Source organism: Oncorhynchus kisutch, linkage group LG30 (assembly GCF_002021735.2).
Source record: "Oncorhynchus kisutch isolate 150728-3 linkage group LG30, Okis_V2, whole genome shotgun sequence".
NCBI classification, from domain to species: domain Eukaryota; kingdom Metazoa; phylum Chordata; class Actinopteri; order Salmoniformes; family Salmonidae; genus Oncorhynchus; species Oncorhynchus kisutch.
The window spans coordinates 17,459,119-17,472,363 of record NC_034203.2 but is presented as its reverse complement, the minus strand read 5'-3'; the positions used below and the strand labels follow the sequence as shown (position 1 = coordinate 17,472,363).

General features: G+C 40.9%; 1 protein-coding gene across 13 annotated transcripts in view; it reads right to left on the bottom strand.

Moving 5' to 3' along the window:
• The window catches only part of LOC109874612 (disco-interacting protein 2 homolog C), a 250,244-nt gene extending 243,287 nt beyond the window's left edge, over positions 1-6,957 (bottom strand). For 5 of the 13 annotated variants that reach the window (XM_031809777.1, XM_031809784.1, XM_031809787.1 and 2 more), the window contains exon 1: positions 6,556-6,955. In XM_031809777.1, coding sequence (XP_031665637.1) covers positions 6,556-6,634 — 79 coding nt within the window. In that variant the 5' untranslated portion in view covers positions 6,635-6,955. Of the gene's footprint in view, positions 1-6,555 lie in introns of all 13 variants that reach the window. The other 8 variants (XM_031809772.1, XM_031809774.1, XM_031809775.1 and 5 more) reach the window with 4 other exon arrangements.
• Between the last annotated feature and the right edge of the window lie 6,288 nt (positions 6,958-13,245).

Sequence of the window (13,245 nt, the reverse complement as noted above, 5' to 3'; positions counted from 1 at the left end):
ACCACCTGATTACATTGCACTCCACGAGGAGACTGCCTTTATTGCGAATGCAGTAACAAGCCAAGGTTAGTTGCTAGCTAGCATTAAACTTATCTTATAAAAACAATCAATCAATCATAATCACTAGTTAACTACACATGGTCGATGATATTACTAGTTTATCTAGCGTGTCCTGCGTTGCATATAATCGATGCGGTGTGCATTCGTGAAAAAGGTCTGTCGTTGCTCCAACGTGTACCTAACCAGAAACATCAATGCCTTTCTTAAAATCAATACACAAGTATATATTTTTAAACCTGCATATTTAGTTCATATTGCTTGCTAACATGAATTTCTTTGAACTAGGAAAATTGTGTCACTTCTCTTGCAACAGAGTCAGGGTATATGCAGCAGTTTGGGCTGCCTGGCTCGTTGCAAACTGTGTGAAGACTATTTCTTCCTAACAAAGACAGCCAACTTCGCCAAACAGGGGATGATTTAACAAAAGCGCATTTGCGAAAAAAGCACAATCGTTGCACGACTGTACCTAACCATAAACACCAATGCCTTTCTTAAAATCAATACACAGAAGTATATATTTTTAAACCTGCATATTTAGCTAAAAGAAATCCAGGTTAGCAGGCAATATTAACCAGGTGAAATTGTGTCACTTCTCTTGCGTTCATTGCACGCAGAGTCAGGGTATATGCAACAGTTTGGGCCGCCTGGCTCGTTGCAAACTAATTTGCCAGAATTGTACGTAATTATGTATTGTACATAACATTGAAGGTTGTGCAATGTAACAGCAATATTTAGACTTAGGGATGCCACCCGTTAGATAAAATACGGAACGGTTCCGTATTTCACTGAAAGAATAAAAGTTTTGTTTTCGAAATGATAGTTTCCGGGTTCGACCATATTAATGACCAAAGGCTTGTATTTCTGTGTGTTATTATGTTATAATTAAGTCTATGATTTGATATTTGATAGAGCAGTCTGACTGAGCGGTGGTAGGCAGCAGCAGGCTCATAAGCATTCATTCAAACAGCTCTTTCGTGAAAAGGCTAGCTAGTTAGCAGGGTGCTCGCTAATAGCGTTTCAAACGTCACTCGCTCTGAGACTTGAAGTAGTTGTTCCCCTTGCTCTGCAAGGGCCGCGGATTTTGTGGATCGATGGGGAACGATGCTTCGAGGGTGGCTGTTGTCGATGTGTTCCTGGTTCGAGCCCAGGTAGGGGCGAGGAGAGGGACGGAAGCTATACTGTTACACTGGCAATACTAAAGTGCCTATAAGAACATCCAATAGTCAAAGGTATATGAAATACAAATGGTATAGAGAGAAATAGTCCTATAAATGCTATATTAACTACAACCTAAAACCTCTTACAATGGAATATTCAATATTGTTGTAATTGTCATTATTACAAATTAATTAATTAATTGGCATCGGCTTTTTTTGATCCTCCAATAATCGGTATCGGTGTTGAAAAATCCTAATCGGACGACCTCTAATCCCTACAGACTACAGCCTCAGTAAAACTATAAAACAGTATAAGCGCTTAGCTTGTAAATCAGTTGTCTGACAGTCAGAACCTACTTCCCAAATGGCACCCTATTCCCTTCATAGCACACTACTTTTTGAACAGCACCCTGGTCAAAAGTAGTGCACTATATAGGGAATGCATCTAGAGAATTAAACCCCTGGCTAAAATAAACCAAGGTGCAAATCTCCCTGGTTTACAGCAGGAAGACTCGCACCATGGCAGGTCGTGTATGTACCTGTTTTGACCAGGATCAGATTTCCCATACGACTCCATGGTAGCATTCTTAATGCCACACTATTCCACCATTTAGGGCACTAATTCTGACCAATAGGTAATAGGGTGCCATTTGGGAAGCAACTCCATGTGTGGAATGGCTCATTTAGGAATAATGAAACCAGGAGCAGCTTCTTCAACACGCTGTCTTTAAGCTGAGCATACACTAAGGGCTCAGACACACCAATAGCTTTTGCTTGCCGGGAGTACTTAGCACCACTGAACATCATTTGCAAACCGAGTGCGCACCGACTTCACATGTAGAATCGCATTAAAAATGTCAGCAGTCCGACGTCTATAGTGGTTCCTAAAACAGCGCGCTGAACGATCGGCAGACGAACGCTACATCCACATTCAGTGCGATGTGTGCGAGCCTAAAGAGAGCGTGTGAATACCATCAGCTCACATAGCACTTCTGCAATGAGTCAATGACACAGTAATCATGTTTTGCAGACCACCTAGAACCCCAACCATGGGCCATATCAAGCATCTCAGAGTAGGAGTGCTGATGTAGGATCAGTCCCCCCTCTGTCCATGTAGGCTTTTTATTCATTGTAATCCAAAAGGTAAAACTGCTCCAAAAATCTGCAGTCTTACTTGGAGATGCTTGATCCATAAAGCCCAAATTAATACAAGCTGAAATGTGAGTTGAGCTGCACTATCACTAGCTACAAAGAACAAGGCATTTGCTCTCAGGAATCCCAGTCAAAAGAGGCTGATCTGTAAATATAGCTCAAAATGTGGGAGGAGGTGAATAACTATGCATCTGTCTAATAAAGCTTATAAATAATGCAGAGCACCCAACTTATTTCTGCAGAAGGCATTTACATTTGATGCTGAATAACTCTCATAACCAAGTAGATTCCTGGTTTCTAAAACACATGAATCGGGAAGGAGTGAGTTTACCCTGTAATCGTTAGAATTATTCCACTAATTACAGCATGAGGAAATTAACTTCAACTTATATTGGTAACATAGACTACCTATCCAAAGTTACTGGTTGTCTGTTAGATTCCCTTCTCTTCCCACAAGGTTGTCCTCACAGCTATAGACTCAATTAGGCCTAGTTAAACAAGATCATATTTGAATAGACTGAGCAATGGAGATTTTTTTTTAAAAGAGAGCATTATCAACATGCCCTTATTCAAACTCAAATAACTCTGCATTTAGCCTTTGCATTTCTTTGATATTGTTATGGAACATTTTCTATGTATTTATTTTTGAATGATTGCATTGGTAAGATGCTGATGCTGTCTACACCCGCCAACTGCAACAGAGAACAGAAAAGACTGTTCAGTTTCAGTGTTCAAATCTCTGACTGCCCAGCTATCACATAACGTTCTGAGAACCATACGTTTCTTAGAGCTTGGTGAGAACGTGGTCGTCCTATGGTTATTTTGCATACAACCTTCCCACAATGTTCTGGGAATGGTGCTTGGCTTTTGAAAATTCTGAGCACATTTCAGAACTTTAAAAAAAAGCTTTATATTCTTGGTATTTCATTACTTTAAAACAGAATGTTTCCCAAAGTTCTCCAACCGGTTTGACATTGGTAATATCCTCAAATATACTGAACAAAAACAACAATTTCAACTATTTTACTGAGTTACAGTTCATATAAGTAAACCTGTCAATTGAAATCAATTAATTATGCCTTAATCTATGGATTTCAATTGACTTGGTAGGGGCGCAGCCATGGGTGGGCATAGGCCCAACCACTTGGGAGTCAGGCCAATCCAAATGATCTTTTTCCCCACAAAAGGGCTTTATTACAGACAGAAATACTCATCATCTGTCCGAGTGATTGGTCTCAGACAATCCCGCAGGTGAAGAAGCCAGATGTGTAGGTCCTGGGCTGGCATGGTTACATGATCTGCGGTTGTGAGACGTACTGCCAAATTCTCTAAACAACGATGGAGGCAGGGTATGGTAGAGAATTGAACATGAAATTCTCTGGCAGCACCTCTGATGGACATTCCTGCAATCAGTGGCAGGTAGCCTAGTGGTTAGAGCGTTGGGCCAGGCACCGCAAGATTGCTGGATCGACTCCCCGAGCTGACAAGGTAAAAATCTGCCGTTCTGCCCCTGAGCAAGGCAGTTAAACCCACTGTTCCCCGGGCACTGAAGACATGGATGTTGATTTAAGGCACCACACCTCTCTGATTCAGAGGGGTTGTGTTAAATGAGAAGACACAATTCAGTTGTACAACTGACTAGGTATTGCAAGCTCCCTCAAAACTTCAGAGGCATTCTGTTATGTGACAAAACTGCACATTATAGAGTTGGCTTTTATTGTGCACATGTGTAATGATCATGCTGTTTAATCATCTTCTTGATATGCCGCACCTGTCAAGTGGATGGATTATCTTGGCAAAGGAGAAATGCTCACCAATAGGGATGTAAACAAATTTGTGCATATGCTTTTTTTGTGCATATGGAACATTTATGGGATCTCTTATTTCAGCTCATGAAACACGGGATAAACACTTTACATGTTGCATTTAAATTTTTGTTCATTATGCTTCCAAGTACATTAAGAAACAACGTTCTTCTGTGTGAATTTCAGTACTTCCATACAAGTTCCGATTGTGTATATTTAATATTTTTTGTAAATTCTGGGAATGTTCGAAAAAATAGTATGACTCAAGCGATGTTCTCAGAACGTTCAGAGAATTTATGGTTCTCTTGGTTCTTGGCAATATTATTGGTAATGTTCTGAAATATTTATTCTACACATTGACATCAGTTAGCTTTAAATTCCATTCTCAGAACATTAAGAAAACGTTCAATAAAAATCAAGAAAACTTTAGTAATGTTCAGAAAATGTTCTAAGAATATATATTTTAAACATTTACATTCTGTTCTCAGCATCAACAAAACAATCTTATCTTGTGTTCAGGTGTGTTGGCCACACCTGATCTTAATGAGTGTTTGTTTCCTTTGAAATGGGGTCTGTTTGAATCGACAAAAAATGAACAGCTTTCTATGTGTAAAAAAAAAACATGGCACGCTAGCTCCATCCTGGTGGAGCAGTGGACCAATTCCAGGGATAGACAGGTTGGTTGTTTAGCAACAAAACCTACGCATGCGCAACTATGGGAAAAACAGATGGTGTTGGCTTAGATTCTTGACAACATATATAAACTATATTTAATCTCCAATGTTTATTAAAAACAAATTCATTTTCCCAATGAGCACTTGTCTCAAATATATTGTTACTGTTGTTGGTTAGCTAGCTAGCAAATTGTGGTTATGTTAGCATATATGTGACATCAATCAAAACAACTCAATACAAGACATGGTATCAAGAACAAAATAAAACTAGCTGAAACAAGCCACCTATGACTTCCCACGTGACAGTTTCTTGACATTGTTGCTAGCTATCTGGCCACACAGAATCACAACAGACTTCTACCCCATTGAATCACAAGCGTTGTTTTTCCGTGAAGTTGTCAGCTAACCGTCTATAGAGAAAAGAAGATCATGGGTTCGAATCTCACTGATGCAGTGTCACAATAAATAAAATAAACAGTTTGCATGATTAATGCCTAAGCAAATTCATTTCATGTGTCCTTCTGTATCTGTGCTTGGAGTTATTGTTTTTTAACCAAAATAAAATAGCAGTGTTATTAAGTCATTCTGTGAATGTTTTAGGAAGTTATTCAAAAATCTTTAATGAACCTTTACATTTCGTTCTTAGGTGTTTATTTAAAGTTGTCATAACACTTTCACAAAACATTTAAAGAAGATTCTCAGAATGTTATTAAAAAATACCTTCAAATAATCTATCATTTCAGTTCTCAGAGTTAATAAAACCTCCCAGGAAAACGTTCAGGAAACCAAAGTAAAACGTTCTCAGAACCTCCCTGCAACCTAAAAATGTATGTTCAAAAAACATGCGAAATGTTCACCTCTGTTCTCTGAATCGTTTAAAACCCGTTCCGTTTTACCAATCAGGAAACGTACAGCTTCGTCCTCACAATCAATGTGAAACCAAAAACATACGTTCCCACAACATTCAAGGAACCAAATGTGCTAGCTGGGTGAGCTCTCCAAATAAACAGGATACTTGCTCAATGCTCACGCCTCCCCATGAGAAACTAGAAAAACATTGCTAACGGCTCCGGCACCCGAAACGACACTCAGTGTCCGTTACAATTTAGGCCTCTAACAAATTTGAAAGAACATGTCAAATTGCAAGAGCATAGACTGTAGGATAGTTGAGTCCATGGTCAATTTGACAAGCAAAATAATGAGAATCAATGTGTTTTTCTGTCTGCAAAAGCCACTTTGAAATTCTAAAATGTAATGATAAACGTGACGTTTAGACAACACTGATATAATTAAAAGTGGGCTACTTTGTAGCGCCGAAAAATATGTAGGCCTATTCCTCATCATTTAGTTCGCGACAATTCCTTGAATCAATCAACAAAATTCCATCAGTTGATACATTTGACACTGATATCAATGTTGTATTGGCTTCTTGATTTGTCACAATGTTTATATTTCTAATATGCGACATCTGATTAGAACACAGTGCACTCTGTGGTGTGATACAAAAGTACAACGAATCTGATATTATGTAGCCAGCAAATAATCGTGATATTGCTCCGCATGAATTTGCGGCAGCACTCTGTTCATTGAATGCTCTATTTCCTTCCATTAATTCCCACACCGCTTTTATCAGCAGGAATGAATGTCAGTTACTCGGCAAATTCTGCTAAACATAACTATAACCTGGTGATATTAAATATGTATTACCCTCTGATAACTCCAGTTCCAGCTCTGCAAGTCTGGTTCGCACCTCCAAAGGAAGGGGTAACGTATCACGGTCCGCCATTCTGCTTTAAAATTACTTGGCTTTCTCTTCTCTTCTCCTCACTGAGTCCAGTAAAGTGTTTCAACACTGTCCCTTCTCCACAGAGCGCCGATGCATTGGGCAAAAGAGGAGCGACTTGAGTATGAAATAGAAATGCGGAAAGTGTTTGGGCGAATATCGCTCGGCTCGCGTCTTTATTCAAGTCCCGCCATGGTTGGTTGTCCCTCTATTAAGAAAAGGTACTGCTGCTGTAATTCCAATGTCTGAAAGTGCAACTGAGGGATACTCAACCAACGTTGCCTCCAGTTTCTAGTACTGCGTGCTCTCACTATGTGCTGTCACACATTCACGTGATGCTTGAGACACAAGAGCCCACATTCGAACCCTGTGGAGGGCGCCAAATGTCCACTTTAAGAACTGGTCGAAGAATTACCCCCTCCATGCAGAAGAATGACGGTTGAACATCACTGGCCCGGTTGAACATCACTGACTGTTCCAAAGAGCATTCAAATATTAAACATTTTGACCAGCCCCCCTCCCCCCACCACAAGTATACAGTACCAGTCAAAGGTTTGGAGACACCTACTCATTCCAGGATTTTTATTGATTTTTACTATTTTCCACATTGCAGAATAATAGTAAAGACATCAAAACTATGAAATAACACATGGAATCATATAGTAACCAAAAAAAGTGTTAAAGAAATCGAAATATATGTTATATGTGATATTCTTCAAAGTAGCCACCATATGCCTTGATGACAGCTTTGCACACTCTTGGAATTCTCCCAACCAGCTTCACCTGGAATGCTTTTCCAACAGTCTTGAAGGAGTTCCCACATATGCTGAGCACTTGGCTGCTTTTCCTCATCCTAAACCATCTCAATTGGGTTGAGGTCAGGTGATTGTGGAGGCCAGGTCATCTGATGCAGCACTCCCATCATAAAGAAAAACCCTTGAATGAGTAGGTGTGTCCAAACTTTTGACAGTTACTGTATATATATATATATATATATATATATATATATATATTATTATTATATTATATTTGGCCTGACTAAGTGGTTTTCTGCTTATCATTACTGTATGAGAATGGTCTAGTCTGGTATATATTTCACAGGCTTCAGGGTGCAAAATCAGGGTTTGAAGTGAGGGGTCGTAGCCTATATAGGGGTTGTAGGGCTCCCGAGTGGCACAGCGGTCTAAGACACTGCATCTCAGGCTAGAGGTGTCACTACAGACACCCTGGTTCGAATCCAGGCTGTATCACAATCTTCTGTGATTGGGAGTCCCATAGGGCGGCGCACAATTGTCCAGGTATGGCCGGTGTAGGCCGTCTTTGGAAATAAGATTTTTTTTTAAATAAACAATATGGGTTGGTTTGGAGAGGGGTTGGAGATAAGGCTGGACCCTTTAAGAAAGAGAGTGGGACTCACTCACTCTGAGTCATCACATTCCATAACATCATGGATTTATGAATAGTCACATCACAAGATGACATTGTAGCTAGACTGGCTGGTTAGGCCTACATGTAAAGTCTGTTATACACTGGTAATTATTTGAGGCAATATTGCCGAGCAGTTTTGCTGGCAACGGGGTGAGGAAAGGATGACTGTCCTTGTCTCACTGACCCTCTTGCACTGTCTCTGCTTTTCAGATGAAGCCAACACACATTCCTTCCCCAGGGTTGGGGAGTAACTAATTACATGTAGTCTGATTACAAAAAACAAACTGTAATCAGTTATGTTATCAGCAAAAAAAATATTGTAATCAGATTGCAGATACTTTGAAATCTAGATGATTGGACTACTTTTACATTTAGAAAGGATGTTTGCGTAAAAAAATACATGATGACACCTTCCTGTTTTCTCAATGACACTCAATTCAGCATTGAAAAAAAAGCACAAGTTTAAGTTGGTTCCACCTGAGTCCACTATGATGACACAACAAATGCATTTGATGGACCTTTTTGTCTTCTTCTAATGCTTCTTAAGGGGAAATTAATCAGATAACGTTACTGAGTTTGGTTACTGATTACAATTTTGGAGTGGTAACTAGTAACGGCTTACATTTAGAAAGGAACCTACACAACACTGTCCCTCCCCCATATTTCGGAGTTATATCAGTATTTTACCCCAAGCCCATTGTGGTATGGTGTAACCTGAGAAATATTCTCCACAGGTGTACTATCAACCCTAAGACACATTAGAGCTGCTGAAGGTTTCCGGCAGTGTCCCTCATTAGAGATAATAACAATAAGCCTTTCAATGCATTTCAAAATCCAGACATATTTTTGTCCTGTGGCTGAACACTGCAACATAATGACCCAGTATTTGTAGAGAATGGACTAGGTTACATTAGGCCTACATTACCACACTGGCTCTTGTAAAGCCTAACATCCAACCCCCCTGTCCTGTCTGAGCCATCTGACCAATGATGATAGTGCTAAGATGGCCATAGGAGAGCATACAAACCAAGATGGCCATAGGAGAGCATACAAACCAAGATGGCCATAGGAGAGTATACAAACCAAGATGGCCATAGGAGAGTATACAAACCAAGATGGCCAGAGGAGAGCATACAAACCAAGATGGCCAAAGGAGAGCATACAAACCAAGATGGCCATAGGAGAGCATACAAACCAAGATGGCCATAGGAGAGCATAGATGGCCAGAGGAGAGCATACAAACCAAGATGGCCAGAGGAGAGCATACAAACCAAGAAGGCCAGAGTAGTGCATACACAAACTCTCAGCGTTTGATTCATGCGCTTGCATATCAGGGGAAAGAAGGAATGGAAAGACCAATTAATTGTTTTTGAGTAGGTGGGTCGGTGCATGTATGGGGCGGGCCAGGGGGCATTTCTACATCTGATTTGGTTGTCAATGTTCCATATCCCTTTATTTATAAAAAAACATTTTTTTTAAAGATTATGTAAAGAAAACTGTAAGCCCACTCCTTTATGCTGATCTCTCAACAGCTGTACACTAATAGGAAACAGACCAAGACCCGTAATCAAGTGGTACCCTATTGCCTATATAGTGCAGTACTTTTGACCAGGGCCCATAGGACTCTGGTCAAAAGTAGTGAACTATATAGGCAATAGGGTGCCATTTGGGGGGCACACCCAAAATGCAAAACAGCCATGACATGGGAAAAGGAGTGGGAAGAACGTGCTTGCAGAGTAGGCCTACCATTGGATAAGTCTTTATATAAAGGGGTTACGAATTGCTGATGCCCAGATCTACTTATTCACCAAATGTCTGCAGCTGCAAGACAATCGCCATTTGTTGGATCAAATCAAACTGTGGACCCATCAGGGGTGGATGAAGAAGCCTGTTGTTTTGTGTGAGGTGTGATACACTGACTTACCCTAATAGGATTGTGGTGTGCTGTGGAAGAAATTCTCCAAGATGTTCTTGTGGGAATATGTTGCCACCTTGTGGCTAGTTTTTCAAATGGAATAGAGTAAAGTACTCCCATAGGCTTGTATATGATGTGGCAGATGGACAATGGCTCATGTATTGGTGCGTGTTAACTTTTCCTTTGTTGCAAAAAAAATAAATATATATGCATTTAGGAATTTCTATTTCTCTGTGTGCAAACCACCTTTCAGTTTTTGGACAATGGCTCATGGGCATGGCATAACATGTTGTGCAGATTGAATGGGTTGGCAATTTCAGTTGTTATAGATTGTCAACTATCACTAGCTGTGGTGGGGTGTTTCAGATGGGTATACCACAAAGATATACTACAAATAAGGGTCAATGAGTTAGCCAGCCAACATTAATGAACGGCCATTTATTAAGAAAGCTTAACTTTGATACTGTATGTGTTGTTGGAAGTTGAGTCAATTAGACCATACCCATTTCAAGTAGAAGTACAGTACCAGTCAAAAGTTTGGACCACCTACTCATTCAAGGGTTCTTCTTTATTTTTACTATTTTCTACATTGTAGAATAATATTGACGACATCAACACTATGAAATACCACATATGGAATCATTTAGTAACCAAAAAAGTGTTAAATCAAAATATATTTAATATTCTTCAAAGTAGCCACCCTTTGCCTCGATGACAGCTTTGCACACGCTTGGCATTCTCTCAACCAGCTTCACCTGGAATGCTTTTCCAACAGTCTTGAATGAGTTGGGTTGAGGTCAGGAGATTGTGGAGGCCAGGTCAACTGACACAGCACTCCATCACTCTCCTTCTTGGTCAAATAGCCATTACACAGCCTGGAGGTGTGTTGGGTCATTGTCCTGTTGAAAAACAAATGATAGTCCCACTAAGTGCAAACCAGATGGGATGGTGTATTGCTGCAGAATGCTGTGGTAGCCATGCTGGCTAACTGTGCCTTGAATTCTAAATAAATCACAGTTACCAGCAAAGCACCCCCACACCATCACACCTCCTCCGGGGTGAGGATTGCAGTGGGAATCTCACATGTGGAGATCATATGTTCACCTACTCGGCGTCTCACGAAGACACGGTGGTTGGAACCAAAATTCTCAAATTTGGACTTATCAGACCACAAGGAAAGATTTCCACCAGTTTAATGTCCATTGCTACTGTTTCTTGGCCCAAGCAAGTCTCTTCTTATTGGTGTCCTTTAGTAGTGGTTTCTGTCCAGAAACTCACCACGAAGGCCTGATTCACGCAGTCTCCTCTAAACAGTTGATGCTGAGATGTGTCTGTTACTTGAACTCTGTGTAGCATTTATTTGGGCTGCAATTTCTGAGGCTGGTAACTCAAATGAACTTAACCTCTGCAGCAGAGGTAACTCTGGGTCTACCTTTCTTGAGGAGGTCCACATGAGAGCTAGTTTCATCAGGGCGCTTGATGTTTTTTGTGACTGCACTTCAAGAAACTTTCAAAGTTCTTGAAATTTTCCGCAATGACTGACCTTCATGTCTTAAAGTAATGATGGACTGTGATTTCCATTTGCTTATTTGAACTGTTCTTGTCAAATAAATGGACTTGGTCTTTTACCAAATAGGGCTATCTTCTGTATACAACCCCTACCTTGTCGCAACACAACCGATTGGCTCAAACGCATTAAGGAAAGAAATTCCACAAATTAACTTTTAACAAGGCACACCTGTTAATTTAAATGCATTCCCGGTGACTACCTCATGAAGCTGGTTGAGAGAATGCCAAGAGTGTGCAAAGATGTCATCAAGGCAAAGGGTAGCTATTTTGAAGAATCTAAAATATATTTTGTTTTGTTTAACACTTTTCTTTGGTTACATGATTCCATGTGTTATTTCATAGTTTTGATGTCTTCACTATTATTCTACATTGTAGAAAATAGTAAAAATAAAGAAAAACCTTCAAATGAGTAGGTGTGTCCAAACTTTTGACTGGTACTGTACAATTTTAAAAAAAATATTTAGGCATGTAAACTGGCTAACTAATTGATCCTGCTTTCTAGTATACCCCTCTGAAAGCAGGATCGTTAAATTAGCCAGCTAATTTTGATAAATGTTTTTTGCCTCTTTTAGAAAGCTAAGCTTGGATATAGGTCATTGGTTGTGTCAATTGTACCATGTCAATTTCACATTTTCAAGCCTCTATTTCTCAGAATATTTGAATATTCATCCTGCCTTTGAAAGGCACCCAGAAACCCTAGACACACTCCAATTTGCATACCACCCCAACAGATCCACAGATGACGCAATCTCGATTGCACTCCACTGCCCTTTCCCCACCTGGACAAAAGGAACACCTAGCGTTCAACACCATAGTGCCCTCAAAGCTCATCACTAAGCTAAGGACCCTGGGACTTACCACCTCCCTCTGCAATTGGATCGTGGACTTCCCGATGGGCCGCCCCCAGGTGCTAAGGGTATGTAACAACACATCTGCCACGCTGATCCTCAACATGGTGGCCCAGCAGGGGTGTGTGCTCAGCCCCCACCTGTACTCCCTGTTCACCCAGGACTGCATGGCCAAGCATGACTCCAACACCATCATTAAAGTTTGCCGACGACACAACAGTGGTAAGTCTGATCACCGACAACGATGAGACAGCCTATAGGGAGGAGATCAGAGACCTGGCAGTGTGGTGCCAGGATAACAACCTCTCCCTCAACGTGATCAAGACAAAGGAGATGATTGTGGACTAGACAGGAAAAGGAGGGCCGAGCACACCCCCATTCTCATCAACGGGGCTGTAATGGAGTAAGTTGAGAGCTTCAAGTTCCTTGGTGTCCACATCACCAACAAACTATCATGGTCCAAACACACCAACAGTCGTGAAGATGGCACGACTACGCCTATTCCTCTTCAGGAGACTGAAAATATTTGGCATGGGAACTCAGATCCTCAAAAAGGTATACAGCTGCACCATCAAGAGCATCCTGGCTGGTTGCATCACCTCCTGGTATGGCAACTGCTCAGCCTCTGATCGCAAGGTACTACAGGGTAGTGCGTATGGCCCAGTACATCACTGGGGCCAAGCTTCCTGCCATCCAGGACCTCTATACCAGGCGGTGTCAGAGGAAGGCCCTAAAAATGGCCCAAGACTCCAGCCACCCTAGTCATACTGTTCTCTCTGCTACCGCACGGCAAGCGGTGCTGGAGCACCAAGTCAAGGTCCAAAAGGCTTCTTAACAGCTTACCCCCTAGCCAT